Source organism: Drosophila sulfurigaster, chromosome 2R (assembly GCF_023558435.1).
Source record: "Drosophila sulfurigaster albostrigata strain 15112-1811.04 chromosome 2R, ASM2355843v2, whole genome shotgun sequence".
Taxonomy (NCBI): Eukaryota; Metazoa; Arthropoda; class Insecta; order Diptera; family Drosophilidae; genus Drosophila; species Drosophila sulfurigaster.
This window is the reverse complement of record NC_084882.1, coordinates 5,474,809-5,495,330: the sequence shown is the minus strand read 5'-3', so window position 1 is coordinate 5,495,330 and position 20,522 is coordinate 5,474,809. Positions and strand designations below refer to the sequence as shown.

The window sequence follows — 20,522 nt, the reverse complement described above, 5'->3', positions numbered from 1 at the left end:
TCTGGTTTTCACCATTTCCGTGCCAAGTTTAATGTCGTAAAGGTTGGTAAAACGGTCACTCTAAAAATTGTGGAACTTGCGAAAAATATTCCATTTATTATTATTTAAAGTTTTTTTTTTGTTTTTATTGCCTTCGATGTTTTTCTTCCTGGGTACATAGGATATAATTTATATCATATAAACATGGTAGTAATTGTTGTGGTGTGACCATGCGCTATATTCTTAAAACGTACATTTTAATGATGATGGTATATCCCAAAATATAAAATATAAATATAATCAAACTTACGAGAATATGGGCGCCTAATTTCAAAAGGTTTCTAAATAATTTTAATCATCATAAAAATCTTTTCGATAGAATAAGTATAAAAACAAATGGACCTTTGGTGAGTTGTCATAAAAGGCATATGTACTAAGATTAAAATGCTCCTCACAGATACTCAACTCCATCTATAAAAAACAGCCGCAGTTCCCAGAACAAAAAAAAAATTTAGGGATTGTGTGTGGATGCCAAATCAGCTGTTTCACACGCGAAAAATATTATTCCGCACTCATATCGGCAAAGTGAAGTATCAGTATTTTATGTAGAATTTAAACAATTTAAAAAATTGTACAGTTATAAAGCAATAAACAGGTCATTTTCTATGCATAGTATTTTTATTCCATAGGCAACGACTATAATGCAAATTACACATAAACATAGCTTAACTAGTCGTGTAAGTAAAATTGTTGGTTGGCTAAAATTTAAAGCGTCAAATAATAAGTTTTTATTAGAGAAGCTTATATCTAAATACGGATTGATTATTGTATATTTATGTATGTTGAATGGTTATGAGTATAAATTCAAATGGTAACTGCTTGCAGTTAAGAATGCTTACCTAATCAATGAATTAAACTATTTTACACCTGTATGCCCAACTCTACGTGCTATTCTTGTTAATATCGGGCTTAAGTAAGTGCAACTTGGTTGATATGGGTCGAAGTGATGATGTTAATGGTGGTGATGAGGGCGATTGGGTTTCATATGGGCTATCTGCACCAGGAAGCACAGAAGTACTGCTTGCACCAAAGGCAACCCTATGATCGTTTGTGCGGTCCGTCACTGGCTGGCCCACCGGCTGCAATGTTGAAAGGAAGTCCTCTGGTAATTCTCCACGATAAACACCAAGTTGAGGGGTGGTGCGAACAAGTTTCTCTGATGCTGTAAGTCCGTAGTCTGTGTGCCGTGATAGACTTACGTCAGGTGCATCCAGTTTGGGTGGCAAAACAAGAGTGCTGTCCACCACAGACTTGCCATCGAAAGTGTACACAGCCCCACTGGGGATGCTGGCATGCGGGATCTTTCGATTATCTGGTGGTAAATAGTATGTGTCAATGCGTTCAGCAGCTTGCGCTATCTTGTCATCTGTTTCAGTTTCATTATCGTCAGCTAATGAATCTTGTGCCTGTGCATGCGCTTGCTGGTTCTCTTCTTCCTCGGTAGCGAAAAGGTTGGCCAAATCGTCGTAGTCTGAATGTGCGTCGAATAATTCAACCGAGTTTTGCTCCTTTGAAACCACAAATGGCGGGTTAGTAGCTTGTAGTACGTCTTCCATTTGGTCCGCGGCATCAGTTAGGGTCTCCTCATCATCACTATTCTCTTGAAAGAGCTCTTCTAGAGAAGGTTTACGCAATTGAGCCGCCGATGGCAGTGAGTGAGTCAGTGCCGAGGAGGGTAATTTTAAAGGCGATGCAGAAGCAACTGGATCAACAACTGCTTGTGGCATATTGGAAGTAGTCAATCGGGTGGCATTGGTGCTGTCAAGTGGCGATGGTATAAAAATAGGCTCAAAGCTCTGAGACTCACTGCCACCTTGCTGGGTGGTAAGGAAAAGTGTATCTGTTTCCATGACCTCATCGATTTCAGTGCCAGGATCTTCGCGCCTATGGGCCACCTGTTCGATCAGCTCTTGCGGTAACTGCACTCCGGTGCCATCGTTGCGTACGATTGGACGAAATCCACTCTCTACGACGACTGAGTCTGGTTTAAAGCCCTGATTGATTGCTGGGCGCATGCTGGCAATTTGTTGAGGTGATGGCTCATCCGGTATTTGGTGTTTGATAAGTGGTATTGTTATCGTGGTTGTGTTGCTCATTGTTAAGAGTGGCTTCTGGTCCACTTTGCCATTTACATTAAAGAAGGAAGTACTCTTATGAGATCCCTGTGGTTCGAGGTCAACATATGGGACTGCGACTGGGACGGGAACAATGGGTTTTGCCTTAACATTAAAACGATCTATGGCTTCTTTAATGCGCTGACCTTTTCCGTTAAGCTCGGTGGGCTGACCCAACAGAAGCACTGAAGCGGCTATCGGTTGTATGGGGAAATGTTTTTCTTTGAGGAAGGGCTTCAGCAGTCCATGCACTGGCTTATGATAATGATTGACAATTACCGATGACTGCGGAAGAATGCCACCTATTGGAGAATGCTGCTGTGATAGCACCGGCACGGTGCCAGTGCCTGACCCTGGCCCCGGCAGAGGGCGGGAGGCGGGCACCTTCTTAAGGGGTCCAGGATATGGTCGACGTCCCGGTAGCTTAACGGGGTGGAACAGCGGTGCGTTTTGAGGAGGACGAAGATACTCCGAGAGGCTAATAGTTTTCTGTGCCAGGGCTGGAATATTACTGGTAAGATTGTGATGGTGTATGGTCAAATGGGTATTGTGATGGTGATGATGTGCATGTGCGTATGCATGAGGCAGTGGAAAATTTGCATGGTGCATATACGGATATTTGAGACGTTGATGCAAATGGGAGTTGACAATAACAGACGGTGAATGTGGAGCAGCAAAGATGGGCAGTTTTGGATGGACCGATAACGAAGATGGGGATGTTTGAGATGATGATGATTTCAACGAATGAGTTTGAGTTTCACCATGTAAAATCTCGGGTCTGGTTTGTGCCAGCAATGGTATAGATGGTATTCTTGTAGCGACATTGTTGTTACTAATGTCACCGTTGTTGTTAGTGCCGCTTTTATCGTTATTGTGAGTCGGTGGTTCAGCGGCTTCAGAGGCGATGGACTGGTTCCTTAGTAGGCTCTCCTCGAGAGCTTCAGCAGCGCGGATGCCATCTGAAATCAATTTGGTTATTTCCGAAGATTTTGTTATTTCAAAACTCAGTTTAGGCGGTGTTCCGTTCATATTGTGATTCTTAATCAAATCGGTTTGGTGCTTCAATAAAAAATTATCGTTGGGGCTGACCTTGGTTTCGTGACGTATCGATGACTCGGCGGTGTAGTCTTCTCGGATGGGCGCCGGTTCACGTGTCTCGTACCGATCTGAAGCAGCACCTATACCATCACCACCACTAATGCCATTGCACGAGTCGTGCACATGAATCTTCCAGCCCAGATAGCGATGCGTAAAACAGTGATAGTAAACGGTGTCCGGCGTATTTTTATCCGGCTTCCAGCTGATCACGCCTGGTTCTCCTGCATCGCATTTTAGTGTAAGTGTACGCTGGTACGCGCCAAATGATTGATAATCATCAGCTGGTGGTCCTTCCACATCAGGAGTCCAGTTGCACAGACGACCCACTCCGGTGGGGGTGACCTGTCCGGATCTGGATCTATGTACACCAGCAAAGATGCGAACGGCCTGCTCATCAAAAAAGGTTGGATATATTCATATTGAAATTAAATTCCATTTTGAATTACCTTTTTTTCTTCCTCTCGCTTATGCTCGTAACCTCCAACAGGATCGTCACTGATGTAGAATGGATGATACTTGGCGGGTATGTCAGGATTATTGCCGCCTTCCACCACGAATGTATAAGTCCTGCCTCTCACTACATGGAGCTCGGGAATGAGCAAACCATTAATGTACCACGAGATGCCCCACCCAACGTGACCTGATCGCACATAAATACGATATAATGTTGGTTATAGTTGCAGATGTGAGCAACTTAAGGTCTACGCACCTGTTATTGCCGGATAGCCATGCTTGCCTCCTGTTGGACCCATTTGGGCGTAGAAGACGCCATCTTCGGGTTCGTGGCACTGAATAGCAGGAATATCCCAGGCATCCTTACTGTTGACCGGCCTGGGCGTAGGCACTGAGCGATGTTGTGTGGATAGCGCGGCCACCTGCTGTTTTTGTGGAGCATGTACGGGAGTTGTGCGATGAAGTGCTTGGGCTCGATTCTCATAAAACTCCTCGTCGGGCTCAACGTTCAAGGGACGGCCGGCGGGAGGATATCCAGCACCACCAGCGAAGCTGTGGGGAATTTGGGTGACTTCATCCTCCTGTTCGGCGGAATTGATGCCCGACTTGGCTCCCTCAGGCAAAGGACAATTCCATTTAGGTTGACGACCAAATTCAATATGATGTAAATGCTTGTTGTAGTAGGTATGGAAGGAGACCTCTCTGTAGTCATTCAGTGGTCCAATGGCCCAGACAGCGGATTCCGCATCAGTCACTGAGATGGGCAAGTCCAGACTATCCGTGGCAGCAAGCGAACGCTGATAGGTAACAATTGAGTAGCCATTTACCATAGCAGCATTAAGCAACCGAATAGAGTTTGTGTTTGGTAAAATTTTGACATCTGGGCAGGCACCGCGTCCACCTGAGCATTGTGCCTTTCCTTCCAGATAATAATCCTGAGCAAAGCCGTTGCCAGTTTCAGGATCAACCCAGGCCACTGCAACGTCGGCGCCAATCATTTGACTTATATTTTTATTGGGTGAAATGCCAAAGGACATGTAATTGTTGGGATCTGTGGAGAATCAACAGGGGTAGTAGCATTCATGCTCAGAGTTTTCAGAAATCCAAAAGCTATTGCGATTATTGCAATCAATGAAAGTTGTTAGCCCCATTTCTCGTCGCCGAACAAGGTGCTCATAATTGGGTGGCCAATCAAGACCAGGAATTTCCTGTTGGCATTCTTAGCGGTTCCAAATTGCCCTCGCATCCCACATCCTCAACAACGTCTACATTCAAGCATACAACATAAGACCAGTAGCTTTTAACGCGTGCCATCAGAAGAAAACGCACTCGTATATGGGCAAGCTCCAAGACTGTGTGTAGAATGCTGAATGCAGATGCTTGCTATCGGCAACAGCGACAACCGCAGCAATAGTCGTAGTAGCAGCATCCACATCTACATCCATATCCATTAAATACCCCTCGGTATGTTGGTTGCGCAATAAACCAGTCGTCATATTTTGCAACTTGTTATTCTACTAACGATGCTGCTGCGGCTGCTGCTGTTGCTGATCGGTATATTCGGAATTGCCGCTAACTGGATTTTTGTTGTCTTCGTGGTGATACTCCTTTATTAAATTAACTGTACTCGCTAAAATGTCAAAGCATCATAAATCCGATGAATATGCTGGTTTTCAATCAATTCGTGATCAGGAATAGAATTGTCTTCAAAAATGTAACTATAATTCTTGGATTTTATACAATTTAAACACTTACTTATCCGAATTTAATAATTTACATTTATAAAAACTACATCGATTTTGTGACAATATCACAATGACTTTAATGAATCGTGTAATCATGTCTGTTTTTGGACACAATCGTAGTCACAATCACTTCAGGCGCTGCAACTTGCGAATTTGCCAATCAATCTTAATTAGTCTGACACTTTTTTAAAGCTTTAATTTAACCACTTTTCGGCAATTTTTGCTACAATTTGTGTGACTCTTTGAGTGTCAAGATCGTAGTAAACGTTTCCGCATCGCTTTTAGCGCTAAAAACTTACCCAATTTAGCAACCAATTGCACGACGATGCTCTCACCGGCCACGGCCCAGCGTACTTCAAAAGCCAGATCATCATAAAGCACCTCACAGTTTAGCTTCGACTGGAATAGAATTATTGTGCTTTTGTATTGCAGATAGAAAGGCTCTGGGATAGACTTGGAATGGACGTGGGATGGAGTTTTTACGGGCGGAATATTTATGATGTGATGATGAGTGTACTTGTATGTGTGATATGGAATGTTGTAGGGGGTAAGGGTAAGGATCACGATTCACGCTTGCCAAAAAATTTTGTGTATCAAATTTAGTAGAATTCGACTTTTCAATTATGTACTTAAAAATTTAGCATTTCAAGAAGATTGAAGCATATACAAAATGAAAATGTTTTCGGCTGGTTCCAGGATAAAAGTAACGGCAAGGAGAGGAAGGATGAAAGGCTAGCTCATATATAAGGTTTGTCAAAAGTAATCAAAATAAATATAGTAAGGCTAGACTTTGGATTTTTTCAGAATGTTCACAGTGTATGCATGTGTGTATGTGTTGTATTGTGTGAGTGTTATTTGTGGTTGTATCTGTGCCTGTATTAATTAAGGGTTTGGGTAAAAGGAGAAGGGATTTCTTGGGATAACCCAATAAAAGGTATTGCACAAATTTCATTTCATTTTGTATAGGCGCTGCTCTTAATGAAGAAAGCAAAGTTTATCAGTCAACAAAATACAGAAAACGGATCAGTTGAGTATTGTATATAAAAATGTGCTGCACATATATTTTATACTCGTATATTAAACATGAACAAATTCGTATCAATCAAAATTTTATATAAAGAAATGCATACTTAGAGTCTAGAATTTTGAAAGCAACCAGAAAGTACTTGTATTCGTATTCGTAATTAGATAAATATGTTGCATACAAATAAATATGAATATTCAATATTAATGTTATTAACTTTTATTAGAATCCTCGTACACGTAAAATGCTTGGCAAGTGCGTATGGCGATCAGGATTGCAACTCGCTTAGTATTAGATTTATCGGCTTCTTTACCTGTGGACTTATGCCCAGCATTTTTAGCGAGGGCGGCACATTGAGACCTTCAGGCAGACGCACATGACCGAAGTCAACGGTGAATGCCTCACACCAGACACCAAAATGACCGATATCAAAGATGGTCAAATCTTCGGGAAGCGTTAATACAATTGTCTTCCGGTCGTAGCGACGCAACGGATTCTCCTTACCGTTCTCGTCCGGTATTCTTAGGCCATCTGATGTCGGACGCTGACCACGACCTACCCAGAACTTAGCATCTGCAAATAATCAATTGGGTACCAAAGTTGCACCACATTCACTATATTTCGCTGCTCTTTGCAGTAAATCTCTAGTTGTAATACTTACCTGGTGCTTCACCATCGTAGCTAAAGTTTGGAACCAATAGAGTCTGGGCATCCACGATGACAATGTTGTCAGAGGAAACGCCATGAACACCTCTCAGGGCGCTTATTTTTTGCGGGCGTGGAAAGTCCAGGCTGTTTGGTATAGCCACATCTCCGAAATTGACTGCAAACTCATCGCACCACACCGAAAACCACTTGACGTCACGAAGCGTCTTGCCTTCAGGCAGCGATAGAGTAATGTCCTTGTTGCGATAACGGCGCGTCAATGCAGCGGTTCCGCCCTTTTCGTCTCTAAGGCGAGCAGCGCCTTCGTTGCTGGGACGTGCTGTGTTGCCGACATAGAAGTAGGCAGCTGGAGCTTCGCCATCGTAATTAAATTTCTTTATGAAAATCGTACGCGAGTCGACGGCATAAACGTCACCGGAAACGCCATGGTGAAGTCGTGTAAGTGCGCCGATCTTTGTGCCATAGTATGGGTAGGCGGCATGACAATGAAGCTGCAGTGCTGATAATTTTACCGAGAAAAAAATCAGAAAACAAAAAAACAATGTCCGACTATTAGACAAATCAAAACAAAAGACTTAGGCAACAAACTTGAGGCGGTATCTGCGTACAACTCACACGAACTAAGGTGAGCTGCACTGTGATGAAAATAATAAAGTAATAAAGAAACAATTCTCCAGCACCACTTAGCAGCCACTTAATTATTCGCATTAAATTTACATATTAACAGCAGTTTGGCTTCGAGTTTGAGTAACAACAATCGCGTCATATTCTTGCCTGGCAATTAATGTTAATCTCCTAAGATAAGAGCAGAGCAAAATAAAATACGACAGAACAACAGAAAAGAACAAGAATAAGCTAAACAAAATAGAACACAAGAGAACCGAATTAAAGAGACGAAACCATGGCTGACCATTATTATTTGTTTTGGGATTTATTCAGATAGCTTTATATAAATGCTGCCTGCAGCGTACCTTTGACAATTATAGCACTTTGTTGACGATCAAATAGACTATAGTTTATTGATGTTAGTCATAAACTTGATAGCGTACAGGAAGTTTTCGCTTCATGCCAAATAAAGTTTTCACAACAAACTTTTCAAACAATGCCATAGCGTATGATATGAACAAAGTTTGTGATGCGTATAACACAGATCTTTTGTATTTTGACATTTGGGTAAACAAAGCAGAGCAACAAATCTCATTCACGGCTAATTTCAAAGAAGCTAAGATAATGGTTTTTGATGTGCTAATTTCAAATAAAAATTAATAAAGTAATAATAATAATAATAATAATAATAATAATAATAATAATAATAATAATAATAATAATAATAATAATAATAATAATAATAATAATAATAATAATAATAATAATAATAATAATAATAATAATAATAATAATAATAATAATAATAATAATAATAATAATAATAATAATAATAATAATAATAATAATAATAATAATGATGATGATGATGATGGTGATGATGATATTAATAACAAGAAAGGTCTTCATAATAGACCATATATCTTGCTTTGCTCTGATAATATATCTTCAGCTTCGATCTTTACCTTCGATCTTGCCTTTGACCAAAGTTGCCAAAGTTAGGCAGCAAAATTATCGTTGTCGCCGTTTCAGTTTTTTGTTGTTAAAATTCAATTAATTTTTTTATTACTATGGTTTGTCTGGTTTTCAGGGGCTATAAACACGTTTCAGTTTACCAGTACTGCCTCTACCAGACCAACTACAAAACTACTACTATAAATACAAACATGAACACTCGAACTACTAAGTTGAGGCGGCCACAACGGGCTGCAGGCTTGGCATTAGAGTTTACTGCTGCTCTACTCCGTAGAGCCAGCCCACCCGATTGATCGATAGGAGCGTGGCCGTGGCAATTGTTGCTCTACATTTTGAAAACTCACGCCGACAAGTCTTTCCTGTCTGCGAGTTCAAAAATCTTGACAATAGTTAAATTAAACAAACTTAAGTGCCGCTTGGCAATATAAAAAAGTATATCAGCAACTAATACAAATAAATAAATGGTGCAATTTGGCGAATATTCATGTCTTATAAATCAAACAGGTCACTGGGTTTTGGACGCCCATTAGACAACACGATTTCGATCCTGATTAGCATTGAGATGCCGATTGTCATGTCCAATCCCAAATTATTTACTTACAGAAGTGAAAAAAACATAACATAGAGGTAAGACAAAAGCCTCAGAGTCTGACTCAGAGTCAGCAATTACCAGTATATGCAAAATGCCAAAGGTGTAATTATAAGTTAAATAAAAGCAACGCAAGCACTCTGCGGTGGAGTGTTTTATTAATGATGCTCGGGCCAGAGTTAGACAGAGCCATTAGGTAGGCATTGGTGGTAGCCAATTGAATGCCGATGTGATCAAGCAACTAATCACCAAACTTCATATGAAACTGTGGGCTCAAGTGGAACTGGTTGTCGGCGATTTTGAGTCCGGCCAGTATTGGGCCGATCAATAGATATATTCGTAATATGTACATACATGTATGTATACATGTGTATATGTGCATTTACTAGTGATGCGAGCTCATGATACTGGATCCATGTGTGTAATTATTCGCGAGCCCCAACAAGCAATATTCAACCTAGAGACCTACTTTCTCGATGCAGACACAAATTCAAAAGAAGATGGCGATAAAGAAGAAGAGCTCCGGAGCAACACAGCAGCGGATCACCAGACAGCAACAGCTAAAAAAGTCGACATTTTCATTGAAGCAATCGCCTGATGGAGGTCTCCGAATTGTATAAAGGAAACGCATACACATAAATTTATGTTAATCTGTCAGGCAATGCTAATGCAGTCAGTCCGTTCAGTTGGCAGTGGGTTACTCTGGCAGTTAGTCTTTCAGTCAGTCAGTCAGTCAGTCAATCAGTAAGTTAGGCAGTAAGTCAGTTGGCTAGTTGGCCAGTTCAATGGTCAGCGCCAATCATAAAACGTGGGCAGACAGTCGCCGCAAACTGTTGAATATTCATTTGGCTTACTTTGCATACACATACAAGAGATGATATATTTACTTTGTGCTAGCGTACGTTAGCTGGCTCATTGTCTGCGCCGCCCTCCGGGTCATTAAAAGATACATTTATTTACACCATACAAATGAATACCACTAATCTAGTTTCTTTTTTCTATATATTTTTTGTGTTTGTGTTTGTATTTGTTTTTTTTTCATTTTTGGCCAACCTACATTAGCATTACAATACATGACGATTGTTTCATAAATCAGAGTTTAATCTACTTACAGCTTAATGCGGCCAATAAGGCGACATGCAGCAGCGATGATTTATCCTTCGTTGTTGTCAGCATGGCTGCTAACTGAAACTCCAAATGGAGCTGAGGTTATGCTCTTGCTTTTCTTTGGCAATATCGGTTGAGGATCCTTGCACTTTGCGCACAATTCACTGCGAGTTGATTGAATCCAATCAAAGGCTAATACTAACACACGTTTATTCGCATTCACACAATAACTAAAACACTCACACACACGCTATTGAACGAATTGCTCGGAGTTTGGGGGATTGGTTTTCCGACAACGGCACGATCACGACCAGAGACTACGAACTCCAAAACCGCACTGAACGACGTTGCGTCTGCGCTGTGCTAGTGAAGTATTCCAACGCTTTGGGTCGAGTTGTCTCTGTTGAAGTTGTTGTCGATGTCAGCAGCGACAGTGGCAGCGATAGCAACAGCAACAGCAACAGCAATAGCGACTGGCTGGTTTTTGCTGTTGCTTCCAAGTGCTTAGTTGTAGTTGTTGTTGTTGTTTGTCCATAGTTGTTGCTTTCCCCGTAGTTGTTGCTGTTATGGCTGTTATTATTAATGCTATTGTGGTCCCCGTCTCATCAACGTCGGCAATAATTATCAACAGTCAAAAGCCTCATCTCAAAAACTTCAAACGGCGATCGGCCGATGCCTTTTGGTTATGCTCAATTTTGCACATCTTTTTTCGCATTTGTTTTTGGTATTTTGCCAATTTTTATGTGCTTATTCAAATAATCTTTTGCGCTATGAACTTGTTTATTGTTGCAATGGTTTCCTTAGCTTTTATGTTGCGTCAACAAAAGCAATAAAATAAATAAAAGCAAAAGCAATAACAAAAGCAAAACAAAAAGCAAAAACTTGCACACATTCACACTACTTTCTTAGAAACACCGTGACATTGACTTAAAAAATGCTAAATTCAAACCAACAATAATCATTTCAATTTGGCTCATTGACTTTCAGATCATTTGTTAGAGTTCGACTTCGTCTTCGACTTTGACTTCGAGTTTGAGTTGTTCCAATTTATTTTCGTTATACATTTTGTGTACAACTGGACGTCATGAAGGCATTTATGGTATTGGGTTAGATAATAAGTCTCTATCAATTTTAATTGTGAGATGAGATGCAATGAGATGGGAAGAAATAGCATTAGCAATATCGTTAACGTTAAAGTTAGGGCTAACATTAGGGTTTGTGTTGGTGTTGCTGTTGCGTTTGGTATTGGCAATTCGTGAGTTTCCATCTCCAAGTTTACTGCTGGTGGTCGGTTCGTGGCTGCCGTCTGCCCCGCAGCTGCTTTACACAATACAACTCTCTCGTGAAAAGGGTTCGCAAAAGGTCAGCCAACTGTTTGAAGCTATCATTTTATGTTGCTGCTCGTACTATAATCCGTTGGTTTTGCTGGTTGCATAATTTCATTAACATGAAAGTTATTATTGCGATCCAAAAGAAAATCAACTTAAGCGTAATTTGGCAGAGGGAGACAGCTACATTCTGATTTTGAAATTTGTTCGCATTTGATTTGCATCTTCCTAAATTTTGGATCCCAATTAAATTAATAACAAATCAAATAAGTCGATTACTATACATCATTTTGCGGACCCATCTAAAATATTTGTGCCTGTAAAATATCATGTAGGTCAGTCAATAGATGTATTGACAAATACCAGAATGTTTTAATAATTTCAGTACTGTATATTCAACGTTTTAGAGTCCCTTCATCTACTTAGATAATGCTGAAAAGCTTTTCAAACCACACAAAATGAAATTTCATAATAATTATATAATAAAACAGAAAGTTTGAGCGCTTCTGACTTCACTTTTTTAAAAGATCAATCACGAATAATATAAATTGTTTATTTGTTTTGAAGTATTTAATAAAGATCAAGCTGTGTGATCTAATTAACATCTAGCAGCATTCTTGCCAACTGGCCAAATCTCTTTTACCCTGCTAAATTCGTCTTGTCAAGCCTTATTTGAGTACTTTCGCAGACGCATATATAAGTATACCGCTGACAAAGCACCAGCCGGTAGATTTATTGGTCGAGTAGCTTAGCATGCAAATGCGTTGTTTGCTTCGTTGAGTAGATTCGTTGGAATACGAGTAATAACTTCATGAGATTTAAAACAAAACAAAAAAAGATAAAAAAGAGTGCAAAAGACTTTAAAGCTTATAACCGGTTTCTATATCTATATCTATATCTATATCTATATCTATATCTATATCTATATCTATATCTATATCTATATCTATATCTATATCTATATCTATATCTATATCTATATCTATATCTATATCTATATCTATATCTATATCTATATCTATATCTATATCTATATCTATATCTATATCTATATCTATATCTATATCTATATCTATATCTATATCTATATCTATATCTATATCTATATCTATATCTATATCTATATCTATATCTATATCTATATCTATATCTATATCTATATCTATATCTATATCTATATCTATATCTATATCTATATCTATATCTATATCTATATCTATATCTATATCTATATCTATATCTATATCTATATCTATATCTATATCTATATCTATATCTATATCTATATCTATATCTATATCTATATCTATATCTATATCTATATCTATATCTATATCTATATCTATATCTATATCTATATCTATATCTATATCTATATCTATATCTATATCTATATCTATATCTATATCTATATCTATATCTATATCTATATCTATATCTATATCTATATCTATATCTATATCTATATCTATATCTATATCTATATCTATATCTATATCTATATCTATATCTATATCTATATCTATATCTATATCTATATCTATATCTATATCTATATCTATATCTATATCTATATCTATATCTATATCTATATCTATATCTATATCTATATCTATATCTATATCTATATCTATATCTATATCTATATCTATATCTATATCTATATCTATATCTATATCTATATCTATATCTATATCTATATCTATATCTATATCTATATCTATATCTATATCTATATCTATATCTATATCTATATCTATATCTATATCTATATCTATATCTATATCTATATCTATATCTATATCTATATCTATATCTATATCTATATCTATATCTATATCTATATCTATATCTATATCTATATCTATATCTATATCTATATCTATATCTATATCTATATCTATATCTATATCTATATCTATATCTATATCTATATCTATATCTATATCTATATCTATATCTATATCTATATCTATATCTATATCTATATCTATATCTATATCTATATCTATATCTATATCTATATCTATATCTATATCTATATCTATATCTATATCTATATCTATATCTATATCTATATCTATATCTATATCTATATCTATATCTATATCTATATCTATATCTATATCTATATCTATATCTATATCTATATCTATATCTATATCTATATCTATATCTATATCTATATCTTTATCTATATTAATCTATATCTATATCTATATCTATTCTATATCTTATCTATATTATATCTATATCTATATCTATATCTATATCTATATCAATATCTACATCTTTATCTATATCTAATAATCATATCATATCTTTTCAATAATGGTTTCTATGGTCTGCAAACAAGTCGGACACACATTCGACTTGCTAAGGTCAACAAAATTGCACAAATCCGGGGGGCGCGTCTATAAAAAACACTAATCAAAATTATACATATATGAAGTGAAGATCTGTTAAACGTGTCAAAGTAGCTCAGTGAAGGATGATGAACCATTGGTTACCTAGTCTTTAGTAAGGCATCCATCAAATATTTAAAGCAGAAATGATAATATTTTACTATTTCAAAATGCCCGTTGAGGGTATTGCTAAGGGTATTTCAAGTGGAAAAGCAATAAATAATATTTTGTGAGTGCATGACTAGGCATATTCTAATCAGCAATCGGCATTAACAAAATAATATTCCGATTTTGCCGAAAAACAAACAACTTTCGAAATATTATCAGGTTGTTGATGTTTCAGCGAATCGCGTGCCTTAAATTTTTAATTAAGTTAATTAGTCGCACAAAAGAGCTCAGCTCTGAGCACAATCGGCAAAGGTGGCAGCAGCTAAGATATCCCGTCCCTACCGCCTCCCCCTCAGACAAGAAGAGCCCAAAGCTTTCTGACCTTGGCTAGACATCTCATTGTTTTTGCTGTTATTGTTTTTATTGCTGTTGTTGTTGTTGTTGTATTTCTTGTTGTATTTGCAAGCACTTTGGAGGGGCGTCTATTGGCCTGTTGGGACCTCTCGGCTGCACATTGTTTATGAGTTGATTGTTCAGCTACGGTTGCTTGTGCGACTGCGACTGAGACTGCGACAGTGACGGCTATTGCAGCTTCTGCTTCTTCAGCAACAGCTGAAGCCATCGTATTCTACAATTCAAGGGCACGGGAGCTAACACGGTCATTACGTGAATATTGCTGAGCTGCTGGCACATTTGATTAAATTGAATGGTTTACGTTGGCTGCCCGTGCGGTGGCCGCAATGATTTCTAATTTAAATTTTTACTACCATGCATTTGCAAATAATGCTTCGGCTCACGACGTCTATCGTCTCGCGTCTGTCGCTTGCCGCTTGCCGCTCCCAATAGCTGACTCTTGTACGATACAGACTTGTACTCGTAAACATACTCGAACTACAAATGTAGGTATGTTGTACTATGTTGTGTGCTTTGCTTGTTTGTTTTATTTATGGCTAGCGCCTGTGTAATTAATCTTATGTAAAGCTGTAATACTTAAATACAAAAGCTACTAGCCAACTCAAGTCTCAGTGTCACATTATCCATTTGTGCCATTTGTTTTAGCCGCCTTAATTTGCATGCATCTCCAATGTAAGTCTTTATGACACTTGTGTCTAACAACTGAGATTGAAGGTGTCGAGAAGTTATGGATGACTGGATCTGTATGCTTAGTCAAAAGCATTAAATATTTAATGACTAGCATGTTGATTGCAATACTTTCGGAAATGCTTCAGATTAATACATACATATATCCATTTACATATTGGTAATCTATTAGTCCCATATAAATATTATTTGAAATATCTCCACAGCCTGTAACTATTATTGTCGTAGAAACTAAGTGATTCATTCAGATAACGTCCATGAATCTACGACAACCAGGAATAAATGTAAAAAGTTAATAAGGAAAACAATATCTGCTTGAAATTGACGAAGCAGTATTTTGTTTTGAAATGCACTGCTTTAAAGTAAACGCACTGCTTTCTGAAAATTTAGGGTACGTCAGAACTGTAATGGCCATATTGGTTTATACCGAAGTAAGTAAGTTGTAATGCAAATGAAACCTAATTACTAAAGCAAATTAATAACTAATGTCTTTTCAGGCGTTTCTGAGTATCATTCAAATTTTTTGGTATGGTGTAACAACCATTGCAACAACGAGTGTCTCGACGAGCACCCACGCATAGACAGTAATTAACTATACCCATGACAACACACACACTAAACAAATCAGTGAGAATAATGCGCTTATGACTGCGATATACCATGTATGAAATGACTAAGTCAATTATATTCTCATGACAGTTTCAAAACTATCTAAATGTAATGCGAGATATTTGAAATTTCTTCCAATAAACAGTTCTTACATACACACATATGTATGTACTGAGTAGGCATGTTCATAATATGCATATCAATATGTGCCTGAAGTGCCATATGTATCGTAAATTTTCCATACTTTGTGTCAGTAGTCATTGATGCGAAAATATTTAAAGTCCATTGTGAAAACCCTGAACCATCTGGAAAACTCTACTTTTATTCGTCTTATTCGTCAGTCAGTAGTAACCATGTTACTTTTGATATTAATATTTGCCTTTATTAAAGTGATGATGGTTATATGTATGTGTGCACTCAGGAATGTGAGTTATGCTTTTCGTAATATATGAATTTTAATCGTATTAGCTAGCTTAAGCAATGTAAATTTAGAGGGAAAATGGCTAAATTAGCAGCACTGTTAAGAGTGCCGGAGACCGAAGCAACAGCGGGAGAGCGATCGAGAGCATATTCTTGGAACATAGTCCATGTGCTTGCGCTTGTGTCGGAGAGTGTCTGCTTATGATATAGTCGGCATTTTAGAGAACTTTCTGAAAAGCAAAACAGTTTCGAATCACCCGTTAAACAGAGCAAATCGTGGACAGTCGACGGATCTACGCGTTGATTATAAGTGTTCAAAACTTGGAGAGGAAAAAAAACACTAGAAAAAACATTTGCTGATTTATTGAAAAAGAAGTGATACGAAACGAAATCAAAATGCACAACAAAATATTGGACGAGGTATGTACTATGTTAAATAATTATAGAAATGTTTCTTTAATAATGCTTAGCGATTGTTATTATACTGCCGGCATTTGTATCTATTTTGGTGAGCAAATGTTTTACCTTCACTTGGCAATTGGTAGTCAAGATGGTTCCCCACATCAGAGGCTGTCGATCCCATTGTTAGTTGTGTACTTAGTCATCATCTCATGCTTTCTCGCGCATCCAGTGTCATCGTTTTATTTACATCCAAGCAATTCATAAACATTGCCAGCCAATGCGTCGCCTTTGGTTTTCCGACTCGTAGCTAACTGCGGAAAAGCATTTCTTTATTGTGAACAAAGCCTATAAGGAAATGCTTTTGCTTTCCGTTTTCATATAAGCTGGACATTAATTTGACTGAATATATGCAAAATTTACATGTATGTTATCTACATATGAATGTTTAACGAAATATTTGGAAAGAAACACGAACGTATCTTAGCATTCAATCTAGACGAGTTGTACTTGGAACTAGATTATACCTATGCCGTGGTCAGACTTGTTGAGAACTGAACTGGTTATATGTATTTATAATCATATGTATGTATGTGATATGTCTGTAGTTTGTTTTGCTTAAATAGAACTCGTGCTCAGTTTCCGAGTATTACTTAATTTCTAACTGTACGTGTGTTGAACTTTTGCAAGTTCATTTTCTTTGTGATTGGCTGTCTGGGACTTATGCAAATTCTAGTTCAATACAAGATTACTTAACAGCCAGCGTTGCTGTTTCTGTATCTGCCATTCCGCACTACATCCCTTGCCTTCATGCCTTGTACACGAGCGTAATTGCAATTGCTATTATCACATGCTGAGTTTTCTGTCGATTATAGAATCAGCTGCACGAGCATGTTATACGAGTACTCACACTTAATTGTTCTCGTTACTCGTGTAACTGAACTGTTATACCACTGCTGACCCAAGCTGTCGTTGTTGTTGTCGCTGCCGTTGTCGCTGTAAATTTCCATGGGCTCCTGTGCACTAGACCCACAATTCAGCAACAGCTGATTACAATGATGCTTTTCACTTTGTCCATCCAATGACTGATACATGTGCAAACGTGCCATTTATTTTTGTAAATTTGTTGGCGCATTCGTCAAATGGTGGGGAGCTGACCCCTCTACGATCCAATCTATGCAGGTGCAGGTGTGTTGGTGCTTTTGAATCATTGCGACTATTTTTACTCTCGATTTTCATTTTGTTACTCAAGCAATTCGAAATATATCTAGCAAAATAAACTCTAAGAGCGCCCACAACAATAACATAAATACAAATCATTTTTCGTTTGTCGAAAGTTCTATACGCTTTCAATGGTTTATAGCTGTCAATCTATACAGAATGTTTTACTAAACGCATTACAAACTGCTAATGCTCTCATATGGTAGATAAAAAAAAAGAAAAATGTGTGATTTTTCAATTTAACGTTGAGTGAATTCAATGAATGAGCACGAGTAGCGGATTTTTGCATGTCAATTTCAAATGGGCCCTTTAGCATGTTGAGGAATTCGTTAATTAGCTGACAAAGGAAAACGTGTATTAACAAAGGAGTGACTTTGCGCTTGCATGATTAGCAATCAGACCCAAGGGAGAGTCATGCCCACAATTGAGCGCGTGTTCCCATTAAACACACTGTCGATTAGTTTATCGGTCAGTCAGATAATGTACTCTACTATACAGCTACTACGGAATTCTCAATGTACTGCACAACCAGACATTGTCGCAGACCAGACGTCGCGGCTATAGACGATAGGCGATAAGAGTCGTAAAATGAAATGAAATGAATGAATCAATGCAGACCTTCCCCCGCTCAATTAATACAACATAAATTTAATTTTGCTTCATTTTATTGTTTTTAGTTCAACGAGAATGGCTACCTTGTAATAGAAGACTTTTTAACTCCCGAAGAGGTAGACACTCTATATCAGGCAGGACGCACTCTCTGCTTGGATGCGCCCCAGTCGAATCGAAAAATATTTAGTACTCTCAAAGCAGAAGATGCTCACAGTAAAGAGCTGTACTTCATGGAATCTGGCGACAAGGTTCGCTACTTCTTCGAGCAGGGCGCAGTCGGTGATGAGGGTGAGTTGATCGTGGATCCGATGATTGCACTTAATAAAGTGGGACACGCACTGCATGTGGAGCATCCAACTTTCAATGCCGTAACCTTTAGCAATCGAGTGCGAGAGATTTGCTGGCAGTTAAATTATAATCGCCCTGCTGTATGCCAGAGCATGTATATTTACAAGAATTCTGGCATTGGCGGTGAGGTGACACCGCATCAGGACTCTTGGTTCCTTCACACAGAGCCCAACTCCGCGGTGGGATTCTGGTTTGCGCTCGAAGACTGTACGCTTCAGAATGGCTGCCTACAGTTCATAAAGGGTTCTCACAAGAGTGGGGTACATCGACGTTACCTCCGCAATCCCGACAAGGATGCCAGCGAGCTGATGATATACGATCGCGCGGCGCCTATTTATCCGAAGTCCAGCTTTACACCTCTACAAGTCAGTAAAGGTAAGTCGTGAGTGGCGAGAGTGGCAACAACACATCACACATCAAAACAACAACAATAGTTTAATAATGATTATTATTTTTGACAGGCACATGCATAGTTATCCATGGCAATGTGGTGCACAAAAGCGAGCCAAATCGCTCACAGAAGAGTCGCCATGCTTATACCTTCCACGTAATAGAGACTGAGAATAATGTCAAGTATTCGGAGGGCAACTGGTTACAAGCGCCTCAAGATAAGCCCTTCCCTTTGCTGTTTGAACGCAAGGCTTAGAAATTAACGGAATCGGTTCGAGATTGTAATCTTGTTACTACTGTTTTCGGTATTTTTGCTTATAAGATTTGAGTGCTTCATTTGTCAATGAAAATGAGACCGCCATATGTTTTAAGTTCATGTACATGTCGAATTTTATAAAATTATAATAAATAAAGTTGTAAATTAATGAATACCATTTTAGAAAAGTAATGTGGGATGTTGGTCAAATTTAAGACCAAAACTATTTAATCCGATTTCAGATTTTTTAGAATGCTATGTATTATTATTTGTTCAACAACTCCATTTCCAACATCTATTAATATATTTAAATAATTATAACAATTATTCTCCTTAATTTGTGTGTTGACGTACGTTAAGAATGGGTGCTTTCTTATTGCTTGACTAATTTAGTTTCACACTCTTCTACATATAGACGAGTGGTATAAGAACTATTTTAAAAACTTGTATATGATTGTGCATTTTACTAAACTGAGTTTCCAACCACTGTTCCAATTTCTTTGATGCGCTGAAAACTATGCAACGTTTAGTAATATTCGTATTTATGATATATTTTGCATAATCCAAGCCATCACCAGTTTTCAGCTAAGCCGAAAAGTATGCAACAATATATATGCAAAATGGATGAAACAACGCTTGGACCAATTTTTGAACAAGGATGTTTGAATAAGTTTGGTTTAATTATTATATTAACACAGATGAACAAATTAACTTAGGATACGTGATAAAATATATTTGTAAACTTTTGTAAGCTACCCTAACTTAAATAAATGTAAATTTTATAATTAATTCATTAAATTATATTGTCATTATATATTTGTTCAGTAATTATTTGGCCAATTTCAAGCATCCCTTCCATAATATACCTTTATTAAAGCACACTGATATAATTAATGTGACTAATTTGTG

General features: G+C 37.8%; 2 protein-coding genes across 3 annotated transcripts; one reads left to right on the top strand and one right to left on the bottom strand.

The window, feature by feature from the left end:
• Positions 1–794: 794 nt before the first annotated feature.
• LOC133837113 (protein Skeletor, isoforms B/C) lies at positions 795–10,770 on the bottom strand. Of its 2 annotated transcripts, XM_062267774.1 has the most exons (8): positions 10,422–10,769; positions 7,135–7,638; positions 6,787–7,046; positions 5,749–5,848; positions 3,961–4,755; positions 3,698–3,891; positions 3,243–3,638; positions 2,975–3,112 (listed from the first exon to the last, which is right to left on the bottom strand). In XM_062267774.1, exons 1-8 carry the CDS (start codon positions 10,483–10,485, stop codon positions 3,071–3,073), a joined length of 2,355 nt encoding a protein of 784 aa, XP_062123758.1. In that variant the 5' UTR covers positions 10,486–10,769; the 3' UTR covers positions 2,975–3,070. The 2 variants fall into 2 exon arrangements, with proteins under 2 accessions (XP_062123757.1, XP_062123758.1); XM_062267773.1 differs by having other exon boundaries at positions 795–3,638; positions 10,422–10,770.
• A 5,859-nt stretch (positions 10,771–16,629) lies between these two features.
• Positions 16,630–19,786, top strand: LOC133837256 (phytanoyl-CoA dioxygenase domain-containing protein 1). The gene is made up of 3 exons (XM_062267942.1): positions 16,630–16,807; positions 18,685–19,342; positions 19,429–19,786. Exons 1-3 carry the CDS (start codon positions 16,784–16,786, stop codon positions 19,611–19,613), a joined length of 867 nt encoding a protein of 288 aa, XP_062123926.1. The 5' UTR covers positions 16,630–16,783; the 3' UTR covers positions 19,614–19,786.
• The last annotated feature ends 736 nt before the right edge of the window (positions 19,787–20,522 follow it).